Source organism: Leuciscus leuciscus (assembly GCF_965113295.1).
Source record: "Leuciscus leuciscus genome assembly, chromosome: 12".
NCBI classification, from domain to species: domain Eukaryota; kingdom Metazoa; phylum Chordata; class Actinopteri; order Cypriniformes; family Leuciscidae; genus Leuciscus; species Leuciscus leuciscus.
The window spans coordinates 7,356,202-7,372,369 of NC_138736.1; the positions used below are offsets into that span (position 1 = coordinate 7,356,202).

General features: G+C 38.2%; 1 protein-coding gene across 5 annotated transcripts in view; it reads right to left on the minus strand.

Moving 5' to 3' along the window:
- The window catches only part of phf14 (PHD finger protein 14), an 85,768-nt gene that overhangs the window by 17,058 nt on the left and 52,542 nt on the right, over positions 1-16,168 (minus strand). For 4 of the 5 annotated variants that reach the window (XM_082187053.1, XM_082187052.1, XM_082187051.1 and 1 more), the window contains exons 15-16: positions 16,069-16,125; positions 15,763-15,884 (exon numbers count right to left, since the gene is read on the minus strand). In XM_082187053.1, coding sequence (XP_082043179.1) covers positions 15,763-15,884; positions 16,069-16,125 — 179 coding nt within the window. Of the gene's footprint in view, positions 1-12,035; positions 14,314-15,762; positions 15,885-16,068; positions 16,126-16,168 lie in introns of those variants that run through there. The other variant, XM_082187054.1, reaches the window with a different exon arrangement.

The window sequence follows — 16,168 nt, forward strand, 5'->3', positions numbered from 1 at the left end:
AATGTTTCTTGAGCAGCAAATCAGCATATTAGAATGATTTCTGAAGGATCATGTGACACTGAAGACTGGAGTAATAATGCTGAAAATTCAGCTTTGCATCACAGGAATAAATTACACTTTAAAATATAATAAAATAGAAAAAAAAAAGCAATTTTAAATCGTAATCATATTTTACAACATTACTATTCCTACTGTACCTTTGATCAAATAAATGCAGCCTTGGTGAGCATAAGAAACTACTTTCAAAAACATAAATATAATACAAATAATAAATATTTGTTAATAACACAACTACTTAAAATATGTTAATGAAAAAAAAAAAAAAAAAAAACATTACCTAAAATCATTGTTCATTGCTGGTTCATGGTATTTAATCTATGCAAGTAACTAATATTAACAAATTGAACCTTATTGTAAAGTGTTACAGAATTCCTTATGAGATATAAATTTGACTCAGTGGGCATAAACAAATGGATACATTTTTTATTACTTTTTATAATTAATTGAAATAAATCAACAATGACAGCTGTAAAAAAACAAAACAAAAAAAACATTACATATCTATATTCATAAGACCATTGTAAGAAAAAGTGCATGAAGTTCAGTTCTCATTTAACATTCATAAGGTGCATCTGCTGAAGCCCCACATGCCCTTCACCCTGCAGTCCATGCTCTCCTCTCCTTCCTGTCCATAATTAACTAATTATGTTGTAATCAATATAGTAGATTCTGATTTGGCAATGTAAATCAGATAAAGCCGATAAGAGCCGGGGAGGTCAATAGGCCCAATCCCCATCCTCGTCTCCATTACGGGATGAGGGGCACGGCGGTCTTATCAGCGAGTCCGCAGGATGAGGCGATAGAAAAAGACAGGGACAGACGCCATATTTTGTCTGCTAGGTGAACGAGCGGGAACACTGAGAGACTTTAGCAGAGGCAGGGTTGTTCTTGGTGTCACCGAACCCGATGCTGTGTGACGTGGAAGCCCTTTTCAAACTCAGGCCCATCACAGACTTCAAATGCTAATTAAAGGCCTGGACGGTGATGCGGCTCAGTGCTAATGAGCAGAGAGTCTCACGCCGAAGACACATGTACACCTTCTGTCAACACCCAACGGCTCGAATACAGCATATAATGGCATAACCTGATCACATTAATGTAGATTTCTGGTCATTAGTACTGTGTATCATTGAAAGAGTGCAAAAAGGTCAAACGCACAACTGATTTCTGCTTTATTAGCCACATTTATTAAAGAAATATGATGACAGAAACACCAAAAAACTAGCACACATTGATGTTCAACGTGTTTGCACACCATTAAGAGTTTGATTGAAGATCAAAAAGCTTACAATGACGCCTGCTGCTCATATCCACAGAGTCAAACAGCACATTTCACACTGCTTCTCATCAAGCTACCAAATAAACTTCTCGAGTCCTAAGGGAGCACTTCAAGGTGCCTTTGCAAAAGGGAATGAGCCGACTCTCACCTGTGGTTACCATGCCAACCCACTATTTCCCCTGACAGAGTAACAGGGCAGTCAAAGACAAACGCATTTAGGGTATATATATATATATATATATAGGCCACGTTCATACAGCAGCAGAATACAGTTGTCAATAATGAATTGGAGTCCTTAATTCCTTAATACGGTTACGGTAACGCACAGTTCAGCAATGTACGAGAGTGACAACTGCATTCTATAATCGAATTCACACCCGTAAATTTTCAGGACTCACAACCGTATTTTCTGAAAACCCGCACTGTGTGTTCGGAACCGGACTGGACCACTTGTTGTCCGTCACATCATACAGTGCAAGAGACCCGCTATGCGCTGCACAAATGAGTGTCTACTGTGTGTCGGTTAATGAAGATTTGTAGAATGAACTTGCAGCTTGACTGGACTCTCGTCATTTCAAAAATGATAAGACTTCCAGTTTTACAGACATCGTCATCTTTGATATTACTTTGGTCACTGTCGTTATTGTTACGGGCCCCTAAAGAGACAAGGCGGTGCAAAAAAAAAATTAAAGTAAAAAATAAAACAAATGTATGCTTTTGCATTCCTCTAAGATACTTTTTTTTGCGTTCACTCGCAAAACTTTTGAGTTCGCAAAGAACGCAAAGTTTCCCGGGGGAAGGCAATATTTAAATGTATTTTTACTCCCATCCCACCATGTCCCTTACGGGCACCATAGATAAGAGAACGCAGCCTTGGCTCCCGTTGCACATTCATACAGAGTATTTGAGATGAGATTAATATTTACAGTATATATTTATTTTATTTAAAAAAATAGAGTACATTCCCATAGTTCAGTACTGTTTTCATTCAGTATACAATTTAAAAACTATCAGTTGATTGATCAGTGGTTATCGGCCAGTGCGGTCCAATCTAGTTATTGTTATCTGTAAAATCCACAATCGGTCGACCTCTAATACAGACAGTAATCCAGATGCTACTGTATATTGCTGTGTGAATGGGACAATTTTGAGACTCACACCTGTAAGTACATGCGGTTGTCATTCCCGAGAACTGACAGTGTGAACATAGCATTAGATTAAATGGAAAAACGTACTATATCATCTTTAAATGTGACATTTATTGGAAAACAGGATTTTTCTTGCTCTTTCAAAGAGTTTGTTTTCAATAATAATAATAATAATAATAATAATAATAATAAATGTTTCTTGAACATCAAATCAGCATCTTGAAATGATTTCTGATAATTTGACACTAAAGACTGGAGTAACGCTGCTGAAAATTCAGCTGTCCTTCACAAAAATAAATTACATTTTAAAATATATATAAAAAAAAAAAATTTAACAAGACTTTTGCTGTTTTTAGTGTATTTTGGTCAAATAAATGCAGCCTTGGTGAGCATAAGACCATTTTTTCAGCTATCTGATGTTGATATATTTTACCAAATTTATGGAGCTCGCACTTAAACAAGATTTTAAATGACAAGCATGAGCGTAATTAACATATATATAACAGCCCAATTTCACATATTAATATTCAGCTACTTACATTTACATTATAACTTGGCCTATCCTGATGAAAGTGACAATATAAAAAATTCAAATGGTCAGTGTACGATGGAAATGTGTAAAACAGGTCAAATATGGCCTCTTTAACTGCCAGTTATATTTTGTTTGATTAAAGTATATCATACTGACAATATAATTCTTGGGTTACATGACAAAAATATAAAATGTGTTAAGTTTCCTCAACAAACACACACCTCATCTCTCGATTCAACATCAGCCAATTCAGAAGCTCATTTAAGCGGTGCATACTGTTTGTGCTTCAGCATGCACGGTTTCTTCCTGTTTCTAATCCATATATTTATTGTGACAGAGCAATGAGAAAACGGCTTGCCCTCGGCGACAGACTGTCAACTCGAAGCTGCCTCCATTACATGATCCTCCTCTGAAGAGAGAGAGAGAGTGGGGAAAGGGAGAAAAAAACTCCTGCTACAGAAAGATTCACAGAATTTTGCTCTCATCCCATTATACCTTGCAATGACCTCTTTAGTGGAACAGTTAACAGGAGCGAATGCCCTTCTGTTTTATTATTTTGTACATAAAAGAGCTGTTAAATGAGCCAAACAGCTAACATGAACTGATCTTGCATGAAACTGTATGAAACGTTTGGGTTTTGAGAACTATGTGTAGTGTAATCAGCTATAGTAGCTAATATCTTTATCTAACCTATCTAATAATCTAATCTAAATTTTAAAATAATCTAATTAAAATATATTTTTTTCCCATTAAATGAATGTTCTAGATTCAAAATATGCATGTGGCATTATGTTGATTAGCACATTAAGTAATTTTGACCTTAAATAATAAAGCAAAAATGATGTGTGCAATGAAGTAAATGGGGTCCATTTTATGGATGATTTTCAAGCAGAAATGCGAAGCTTAAATGTTATAAAAGCATTTTAATGATTCTGCTAAAACGTGTATTATTGCTGTAATACACTGTTACATTGTCGTCACAACAAAATTATAAAATTACTATATCACAAAAAAAAAGGTAGTACATCAATTCTCACTAAAATCATTTTGAGTTTACGCTTTTACGTTGTCATGGCAAGTTGTAAAAGTTTATATAACACTGAAAATGATAGTGATTTATTTTTCAACACTAAAATCATGTAAACACACATACTGTTTACATCTTGTGGGAATGCTATTGAAACAGTGAGTATTTTAATGTTTACAGGCCATATTCAATGTAAAGGCCTGTTCACGCCAAGGATGATAACTATAATGATAACAAAAAAGCTACAGTTCTAAAAATCTTTCTGATTTTAAAAGAATATCATAGTTCCCACATATAGTTAGAATCACTTTCCATTTTTTCCAGCTTATGAAAGATAAAAACATTGACAGCCAATCAGAATCCACCCTGCTTTGAAGAGCTCGAGCATTTAAAGCGGCAGACGAAAAGCGATATTGTCTGCTGGTGTGGACGCTAATATAGTTATCCTTATAGTTATATTTACAGTTATCATTATTGATGTGAACTCGCCTTAACCCAGATTTTTGCTTTTTTCAAGAAAAGAGGAGGGACAGTGGAAAATTATTTTGGTGCTAATCAACCTTACGCCACAAATGCTGCCAATTAAGCTTAACTTAAAGAATAATCCTTAAAGGAAATCATTAAAGCAACACAAGTAACAATTATCTTGAAAGTCCAATTTACTGCAATACTATCGAAGTGAAAAAACAAACGTGACAGACGTCGAAATCAAAGAGCAAGACGACAACTACAATTACGAACGTAAACTCAAGAGCACATTCTCTTGTCTGAGCAGATGTGAGGATGGGTTACGAGTACAAGCTCGCACAGCGGCAAGCTCAAACACAACCACACACACACGGAGGGGCTGAGCAGGCATATCTACACAGGAAAGGGGAATTTAAATCACCTCCAGGCTTCCTCATGAAAAGAAGAAAAATGACCAGGAGTGTGTGTGTGTGCTGCAATAATGAGCACACGGCTATTGTTGCACACAGTTGCCGATTGATTTCATATGAATCCCTCGCTCCGGCAAATAAAGAAAGAGTGAGAGACTCCTCTCGCTTCCGGCGGGAGGAAAGTTTAGGACCTACGGCAGCCACGGGAGGGCTTGCGTTTTATTAGTGGAGCGTGCCCCGATTCGCCATCTACTTCTTTAATTACTTTGCCTTAATGAACCTTTTGTAGCATTTGTTGTGTATCACAGTTTAACATCTTTGAATTAAAACACTGCTCAGTGATGCAGACCCAAGCAGACAGAAGGGCCAATGATTATGCTTAATTGGAAATCAAATTGACAATGGCCAATCAGCAGGTGGTTCAACAGGAAGTAACCTTTCAAAATTAATATATATATAAATATACTTTTAATTTCTCTTTCAAGTGGAGGTGAATAAAGAAATAAAACGGTGCAGTTTTGACTATTCCTTCTGACTATACCGAGAACAAATCTATCTTACTTACATACTACATAATGTATCACAGTTTACACAAAAATATTCAGCAGCAAGTGTTATCAACAAATAAGAAGAAATAATTTGAAATGTTTCTTATGCAGAAAATCGGCATATTCTAATAATTTCTGAAGGATGATGTGACACTGAAGACTGAAGTAATGATGCTGAAACTTCCGCTTTGCATCACAGGCATAAATTACATTTGAAAAATATATTAAAATAGAAAACAATTATTTTACATTTTAATAATATTTCATAATATTACTGTTTTTACTGTATTTTTGATCAAATAAATGTGGCCTTGAGCAGAAGAGACTTTTAAAAGACCCCCCAAAAAACATTGTGTTTTGATATATTGTACAGTTTAAAGTAATATACAGATAAACCACACTTCAATTGTGTTTTTGTGTATTGATGAAGTTAACATAAAAGTGTCTGTGTGAGGTAATCGGAGCTTGTAACACACAAGCTCTTGAAGCTCCGCCCTCTGTGCCGGGAGCAGCAGCTCATTTGCATTTAAAGGGACACACAAAAATGGCGCGTTTTTGCTCACCCTCAAAAAGTGACAATTTGAACATGCTATTAAAAATAATATCTTGAGCTAAAACTTCACATACACACTCAAGGGACATCAGAGACTTATTTTACATTGTGAAAAGGGCATTATAGGACCCCTTTAAACTCTTCACGTAAAGACATGCGCTCTGCTAATAACAGCTCGCCGTTCCACAAGCACCATGTGAGAAGTTGGTTACACTTTATTTTAAGGTGTCCTTGTTCCAGTATAATTATATATTTAAGTACTGAGTAATATTAATTAACTTCATGTACTTACTATAGGGTTAGGGTAGGATTAGGATTTGGTTGAGGGTTAGTTGCATGTAATTATGCGTAATTTACTGTTATTACTATGGTAAGTACATGTAACATATGTAACAAGGACACTAAAATAAAGTGTTACCGATAAGTTTCTGAAGAGTTTCTGCGGCGCGAGATGACGCATCATCCCCGTTCCTCCGCGGTTCCCGCAACACGCAGGCGCCAGCTTCTATCTGCACCGCGCACTGCCCTTCTGGACCCCGTCACAAAGTCCTTGATGTTATCAAAGCAATTTGGGTCCGCTTTAATCATTGGGAAAATTGAGCTGCTCGTTTCTCCCCTCCCCACCGACTCTCTCCTCCGATCTCGGACGGAATCCAATCACTCATAAGAGAGTCTTATTGATTGATGTAATCTTATTGGGATGTGAGGTGAGGGGAAAAACACGATTGATTGCTTTTGTCTGTGACACATGTTGCTCTCGGCTAGCGATGCGTATCCTCTTTCATCTACTGTTTAATCTCTAAGAGGAGTTCTTAGAGACCCCCTGGCATGCTCAGCCCCCCTCCCCCAGTCATCTCGCTGGTTTCTCGGCGCAGGGTGAAAGCCCGGTGGCTCTGTTGCTTGATCTTCTTCTCATCCTTCCACTTAGAACTCTATTTCAGCCCGACGCTCCTTTTAAAGGCTGATCCGGTCAGCCGGGTTCAGGGCAGAGGCCTTCGTCTACACAGCCCAGTGATTAGAGAGATAACGCATGACAACTCCGATATTTAATACCATAATGTACAATTCGCAATCTCTCCGGATAAGAGTGAAAAGGGATATATTTAAGTTAAATCAGCTCCTAACTGCAGGTTTTTTTTTTTTTTTTATTGTTATTACTGCAATCATCTTGCATTTTAAAGAGACACGGGCAATCACCAACATCAGAGCAATTCTTGGAACACTTAGGCTCGATTGAAAATTTCGAGAACAGATAGCAAAGGGGCACAACAGAAAAATCACTATGGAGATTACTATCAGTTCTCATTAAATTATAGTGTTGCCGTATTTGAGAGAATCAGAAAAAAATTATTGGACCTAAAGTACAGATGTTCAGCAAAAGACAAATTGACACAACTGTGTAGAATTTGAGAGGTATGCCAGCAAAGGAAGAAGGTTTTACTGTCCACCATTTGAGGGAATTTAAAATGTTACGTTAACAATACCACCATTTAAAAGATTGGGGTAAATTAATACTTTTATTCGGCAAGGATGTATTAAATTGATCAAAAGTGACAGTAAAGACATGTACAATATAATGTTGCAAAAGATTTCCGTCTCAAATTTTCAAACTTTCTATTCATCAAAAAATGTATTACGGTTTTTAGAAAAATAATAAGCAGCACAACTGTTTTCAACATTGCTAATACAAGGAAATGTTCCTTGAGCAGCAAATCAGCATATTAGAATGATTTCTGAAGGATCATGTGACACTGAAGACTGGAGTAATGATGCTGAAAATTCAGCTTTGCCATCACAGCAATACATTACATTTTAAAATATATAAAAATACAAAACAAGTTTTAATAAAATATTAATTAAACTACAAAATACAAGTTATTTTAAATTGCAAAACATTTCACAGTATAAGAGACTTCTAAAACATTAAATAACCTTACCAACCCCGATCTTTTAAGTGGTAGTGCATATTGTAAAAAGTAATGTAGAATAGTAAAGTTTTCACTTTCACTTTACAGTATGTGCACTTACCTGTACTTACCTAAGAAAGTACTGGTTAATATAAGGTAACTACATGGGTTAAGGTTAGGTTTAGGGGTAGGTTCAGGGTTAGTACCTAGTTATTACCCAGTTATTGTAATTACTAAAAGAAGTACATATGTACATGGGAAGCAGGACTGTAAAATAAAGTGCTAACATAGTAAAATAAAAACAACATTGCAACAAACTAAGTAAAAAAAAAAGCCAACCTCTGAGTCTCGGACATTGTGATCCTTATGGCTCGGTCATTCCATCATTATCTATGGGGTCTTTTTTTGTCAATTTTATCATATATCTAGGGGGAAAAATAAAATAAAATAAAAATCGCACACCCTTCGTAACAAGCTGCATGATTTCATGTATCATTCATGTCCAGAAATTTTACCCATCTTAGTTATTCTGTTCAAAACTATGAAGAATAGTAATAATAATACTTGCCTTTGCAAAGGCCACTAATTTCATACGCCACGAGGATCTAACAAAATGTCATTCGAGGACATCTGGAACTAGTAGAAAAGGCAAAGTACAAAACAAGGCAACAAACAAGAAACGTTGCACTACCCGATAAGCTACTGCTAAAATGCCCCTTTAATACCAAAATAAAGACAGGATTACTTCCTAAATGTTTGAACATTGTAATTAAAGCTTTTATGTTAAGGGATTAATCTGCATGGTAATTTTGACTGGCCCTTTTGTGGATTAACTTCCTGCGAGTGAGAGCAATTTCCGCAGTGACCCCACAAAAACGCTTGGGTGGCAGAAACGCAAATCTCTTAAACAATACCGAAGTGTTTAATAGCAACTACGGATGCTTGCGCACCAAAACTCAACATGTAAACCTCAAGACGCTTGAACAGTTACATTATCTCTTCTCTGTGCAGACCAAAAGATTGCATATTATAATTTTGATAGAGCGCTAAATTGGCTAATTCTTGGATTTACCAGGATCTGGAGTGTTACCGAGACCAACAATGCAAGTCTTTGTTCTTTGGTCTGCTACTCTCAACCTTATGGATGGTACAAACACAGCAAATTTATCACTCGGGTCCAGCGCAATTACTTGGGGAGCCACCATGTGACAGGGATCAATATGGCACAAGACGCTCGGCCATTGACTGCCGCCCATGACAAAGTGCCCCCATGGCTTTTTGTGAATCCCTTCTATTGAGGGAGCAGATTATCAGCCTTTGTGAGCCTCCTCCTTTTTGATTTACTGTTGAGGTGGGAATGGTATTATTAAGAGGCCTTTGTTTTACAAGGAGGAGAGGCAATGAATGGGCTTACGGCTGAAGCCGCTGCGACCGAGCGATGCACTGACAAACTAACTCCTCTTTATTATCTCATTACTACACGGCTCACTCATTCATTTAGTCTCGTACTCAAAGCCAGGCCGGCTGCCGGGGACACTAACTTTGAGCTACCTGCGGGACGCAGTGCGCTTCTCTGAGTGGACAGCAGGGGGCCATGATGTGTCAACTTTTGCACAGTAAAGCCTCAGACAGCTGACTGAGGGACAGTTTGGTGGTATGAATGATGCCGTTTAAGGTTAACAAGAAAAATGTGGCATAATGTTGATTACCACACTAATTCATTTGTTTCCTTTTTCTTTAAAATAACCAAAATCCAGTTTACAATGAGGCACTTAGATTGGAAGTGAGTGGAGCCAATTTGAAAACATTAAAATACTCACTGTTTCAATAGTGCCTACTTTATTTTTTAACTACATGGTTTGTGATATCAGCCACTTACAGTTATATTAGATGTAAATAAATTGTTGCTTGATATTGCAAACCGGTCTTTGTAATCATATTATTTTAATTAATTATTGCAATAATAAACCCATTGCTTTGTAGCGCAAATAGTTTTACCATTTAATGCACTTTGGTATTCTACTTATTAACCTATAGCAGCTAATAAATTGGAAGCTTTAAACATTCACAGATAATAGCCTCCATTGTGCAAAATAAGCTGGATGGCCACAAGACGTAAACAATATGCATGTTAATATGATTTTAGTGTGTAAAAAAAGCTTTACTTTTTTCTTTCTGTGTAGTTATTTCCAAATTTACTTGGTTGCCATGATGTAATGCCAAAAACACAAACGACTGAAAATACACAGGTTTTAACAGAATTAATGTAAGTGCTTTTGTAAAATTATAAGCTTCACATTTCTGCTTTTAAATCCTCCAAAAACTAGACCCATTCACTTCCATTGTAAGCACCTCACATAAACCTCAATTTTATTTTTTTTAAGAAATTTGGGGCCAAGTCATTTTGTTGTGTGGTAATCAACAATAATATGCCAAAATGTTGTTCACTGAACTTGTATTAAATCAATATTATTCCTTTAAACCTTTCAAAACGGCATTCATTCTACATCTGGAAGGGAAGTTTGGCTGTTTTTACCACAGCGTCCTACGGCACCTTGGCTCTGGACCGTTTGCAGACAGTCTTATTTGGCAGGAATGCAGTTCACCAGCTTTTACCATGCTTTTGCTAATTAGCTAGGCACCTCTGGGCTACGCAAGTCATCTAGTGAATGCACAAAGAGGGGGAGGCGCTCAATCCCGTAGACCAGCGGCACACATATACGCTGCAGTGAACTGGGAGGGATAAAAGACACTGTAGAAGCCATAGCGTAATAGATTTTAGCTGCTTGGCCACTCTTCCCACACTCTGCAGTCCTACCGCTTGGGTTTTCTGTTTTAATAGTGGTGGGGAGTGCAAAGGGGGGAAGAAAAAGGGGTGAAGTCAGCAAAAACAAAATGCCGCCATTAAATCATCTCCCTGGATCCCGTGTCAGGTCTGTAATAGGAAAGGCGCTCATCATCAGAAAGGTTACTGCTCTTCCAGAACATCCTCCTCCCCCTTTTTTCTGCACCCCGGGTTCAAACCGGAACCACTCGTCCCACCGGATTCCTCGTACCAGACCACTGGACTGAGTATGAGGGATTGGGGTGCTCAGGTTTTGGTCATGCCAAACTGATTCTATCTCTCCGGTCCACAATAAGAGGCTCAGAGCTTTGATGGGCCCGGGCCACAGAGATGTAGCTTGTTCCCGCCACCGCCACTGTTGTATAAGCACAAATGCGATTCACTTACTAGCAGACACACTGGGCTTTTTGTTATGCCGTTAACTAGATTTCCCCATGAAAGCCTCGCTTCTCTCTCCCTTCCTCTGACTCTTTGTAGAGCAGGGCTTTGGCACGGGGAAGAGAGAAGGCTGGTGGAAATGAGGGAGAGAGACAGGAAGAGTGCGTAAGTGTGAGCTGATGAGATGTGCTAAACGGGAAAACAGGGATGGAGTGAAGGAAAAACATTTTGAGAAAACAGCAGGAGAGAGTATTATACTGAGATGCGTTACTGCCACCGCATGTCTGCTGTGACAAAATGCCACAAATTGGCTTCAAAATTAGTGGTCGAGTGAAAAGAGTTTTTGAAGGCTGATACAATGTCAGATGGCTGGTATAAAGCAGATCTATGCATCACACAATTTAAAATAAATAACACGTACAACATTGTAAAACGTTTTTTTTTCTGCACTACATCTTTGCTCTAACTTGTTTCCTAATCTAGCTTTCTTATAAACATGGTGTTGCATACTATGGATATTATAAGTTGGCATACAAGGCAAATGGCAATTGTCTTGTTTTCTCCCTATTGTTATATACACAAATATATCTAAGAGAAACAAGAGAAACTGTGGGAATGGACTTAATTTTATTCAACAAGAATTGATTGGATTGTTGTTGGAGGGGAAGGATTATTGCCCAGCCCTCATGCCAGTGAATATGTAATTAAAAAAAGAGATGTTGCAAAGGGAAGGGGAACATTAATGATTTCACGGTGACTTTAAACATTATTTTCCTTTCAAATTGGTGGGTACTGGGCCAGAGTAGATGCCAATGGTGGCTGGCAGAACCTGCACAATCCATTAGCTGGACTTACTGAGACTCATTGATCATGGTGGCAATGATATGAAAAAGTCAAAAGTTTATTAAGGCTTGCATGACGCAATGCCACTGGTCCTAAGACCACACTCACGAGAAATGGCGCATGGCAACAAAAACACTGCATATACACACAGGACGCAAACACTCAAGAATGCAATAGTGTAATCTCATTTCAAGTCACATTGAGACATTACCCATGGAGAATACCTAAGGAATAAATTACTGTGAGATATATACACATTACATAAAAATACAAAAACGTCAAGCACAAAAAATTCAAGTACTAATAAACATTTCAATTTCAAAACATTTAGAACAAAAATTGCAGCACGGCTTATGCCAAAAAAAAAAAAAAAAGAGCTCACTACTTTGCCAAACTGACAACACATGACTTAACAGGCGACCTGTAATCTAAAAGGCTCCATCTTGCAGCATTATCTGAGCAAAGCAGATGCAGTATGTGCCTCGACAAACACTTGCACACACAGTATGCTGTGAGCTAGGTAAGACAGCTGTAGTGGAGAGAGATAAAGCTCTGGCTGAAGATACAGTGGGGTCAGAGGTTAAAGGGCAGCTGAAGTCATCCAGAGACGGAAAGATATGTAAATCCCACACAAGGAAGTGTCGTGTCTGGTCCAGTGCGAGTAAGCAGTTTGAGAGGGCGTGAGGGACAAGGCTTTTCCCAATGGCACGAGGGAAGATGCCACAGTAAACTGTGAGAGTGGGAACTTTGGGACTCGGATTTCAGCTGCCAGGCCTGCCGTGGAATTAGGTAGCTAGACTTTCATTAGTGCAATGGAATAGTACCAATAGTACACTGGAATACGAGGGAAGGGAGGGTTTGGGATAGAAGCGCTTTTTCAGCATGTTAGGATTTCTTTTTGCCATTGCAAAACATAAACAGGGATGACTGTCAGCCAAGCAGATGCAAGCCAAAATACCAACACAGACTACATTCACAACTAATTACTGTAACTTTAGAATTTTTGCGTTCTACGACTCATTATTATTATTGGGTGAATATCCCATCAAGAGTATTTGCAGGTCATATTTCACCCCAAATTCAAAAGAAAACTGGAAAACTAAAGCAAAACATATAATAATAATAATATATTTGGCACATTATTCCTTTCAACTGCCATCAATGTAATGATTAAAATTTTAAAGAATACATAATCAAATAAAAAATTAAAAACAATGAACTGTAATAAAGTAAAAACTATTGCATCGCATACAACAGTAATGAATTATCAAAAGAGAATTACAAAAGTATTAAATAATAATAAAAATGTACGTAAAAAGAATAAAAAAATGTCCAGAAGCATTACGATAATGAAATGCGGGCTGGAAAAGGTGCTGAATTTTCATTAAATGGTCCTAAACCTTCTTCACATAAAATAATTTCCTCCTTTTGTGGTGAAATACGTCCGGATATGTTTTTGTAACTTTAACCCTATCTCTGATTTGATACTAAGGAAAACTAGGCTACACGTTTAAGTACGGATATTACCATATTGAGTAATATTACGCTACCACCACACCTAGTAAAATATTCCAATACTTTTTTTTAAAAACAACTCTACTGATTCTATTGTCTAATCACTTTGAACCATAAAATTCAAACAGCACAGGCAAAATAGCACAGAGTAATGAAACAAAAGCATTAAGAGCATTCACAATAAAAAGCAAGACAGAAGACACAATTAGCTTTCAGAAGCACATTTGACTCGTCAACACGGCTGATTGGGTCTTGTGATCAGCGGTAAGCTCGGATAGAGCGAGGTGTGCGTTGCTGTAGAGCCAATGTGAAAGCAAGCGAGAAAAAGAAAGTCCAGGAGGCCTGAAGAAGGCCAGACGACAGCATATCGCTTGCAAAGATGGTGAAAGGGCCCAAAATCTGGCTTAATCCACAGAGCAAAAGGCCCAAAACCAGTGTCACTGTTCATGTATTCCACAAAGAAACGGCCCTATGGGTGAGTATGTGCCTCCAAACTGGCTAACTGAGTATTCTGTCCATATAAAGTCCATATAAAGTCCTTTTATAGTGCAAACTCAACCATTTTTATGTAAGTCCACATACGATAGTCTTTTTGTTCTTTCAGAAAATTTTCGCCAGACCGTCGTTTAACCATGATAACGTCCATGGCACTGTCCATTTTGGGCAGAAGGGACGGTCATCCGCGACTCCTCCCCGACCCCAACGCCGCTCTTCAAACGAGTTAATTTGCCTCTCTCTCTCCCTGTCTCTCTCTCATCTGTCCTTTTCTAGGGGAGGAGGTGGTGCCCGGCTCTCACAACCTGTTCAATGCAAAGATAGAAAGAGTCAGGGCAACACACCTCACACCACAGCCGAGGCCTAGCAGCAGCTAATTCGAACTAGCCGCTTTGCACGACAATACAAAATAGTAGTGGGCGATATGACCAAAATCTTATTTCACGATATGAGAAATTTTATTTCACGATCGTATCACGATATGCATCATGTCATATTATTTTTGTTATTAAAAATAAGAACAAATAAGCACATTTCAAACAATAGGACAAATACAATAGAACTATTTTTTTTTTTATTATGGTATAGTTGGTTTATTTAACATGTAGTAATAAAACACTACTATAGAAATGTAAAAAAAAAAAAAAAAACACTGCATATTCTTCACTGTATGAATAAAATCTAAATTGATTATTATTAAAGTTGTTCAGTGAAGAGTAGCGAGTGATTTTTCTTTGTCTTTTGTCGATTGATTAACGATATTGGGCTGCCGTCACTTTAAGACCGAATGTACGTTTCCAATATACTGCCGCACATCCGGTTTTCCCCCAAATGTTTTCGTTTAGACATGAGATATAACTGACTGTTTTTATGCGAGTACACCACACAATGGGGATTTTGACTTAATTGTGTGTATTTCTGCATTCATGTGCAATAAGCCACGTAATAGAGCTGAATACGGGATGTCATGATGGCTTTCTGTGCACGCTTTTTAATTTCTAATTCATGCATGTTTCTTTATCACTCTAAAGTGTCAATTACTTTAAGTAGTACTGTGCTATTCGGATACATTTACATACTGCAATATCAAAGATATAGCAAAATAGCAAAAACAATTGGCGCGTTATATCGTAGCCATGATATATATATATCATTATACAGCTCTAGTACAAAACATTGCATATCCCCTAATCTGCATTGTAGGAGCATTTGAAGCACTTCTAACCTGACAGGCCACTGTCCAATTACCCAAAAACAGCTTTATGTCAAATCGTGATGGGACGGAAGTGGCGACTGTTTGTCACTTCTATTATGTGAGCTTCAATTAAAAGTTTCTTAGTCATGCTTGCATATATTTTAGCAAAAGCATAACAATGTTACGGCATTGAAAAGCATGACGAGGAGGTGTTAAAAGAAGGGAAAAAAAAAAAGTATAATTGATCTGGATCTGACTGTTACGTTAAAATAATCCTGTTTGAAGGAACCGCAACCTCATACCAGGGGCCAAGTGGTGACAGTAAATCAGACAGCTCATTACTGCCAAACCAAGTGAGCAAATACATGTGGCAGCCAAATAGAGAGGGCCCCGTGGAGCCGGCGCTACCTCCCACTCACACATGCATGGCAGAGTCCTTATAATGAAGCCTGAACTTTAATCACGAGGCGAATATAACCCCCACCTCTTCCCCGCCAGATCAAACATGCTCTCGCGCGCGCAGATGCTTCAGAGACGCGCAGCGCACAAGCTTACCCACCTCACTAGGTTTTCATTGTCGCCCGGGCTCTTGCAGGTGGTGCACTCGGTCCGTGTGTCATCGGCTTTGGGCTTTTTCTGCAGACTCGAATGCCTCTGTCTGCGCTCCCGCGGTGATGGTTCCTATGGAAACGCAAGCTATTAGAGGCAACCGCCGTGTGTGTTTGAATGAAGCTGGTGAGTGGAGAGGGCTGAGATTGCTGTGTAAACATACACAAGCTGTCTTCATAACGCTCTCTAAATATTAGAGGTAGATGGGGAGATAGACAGTCTTAAAGGAGTGCGGGGTGAGGAAGGGAAAGCTCACCTCGATCTTATCCTCCTCGTAAATGGACGTTCTCTTCCTCTTCTGGCCTCTGGTTCTCTGGTCAAAGGGAAAATGATTTTTGGTCATAATACGGCACACT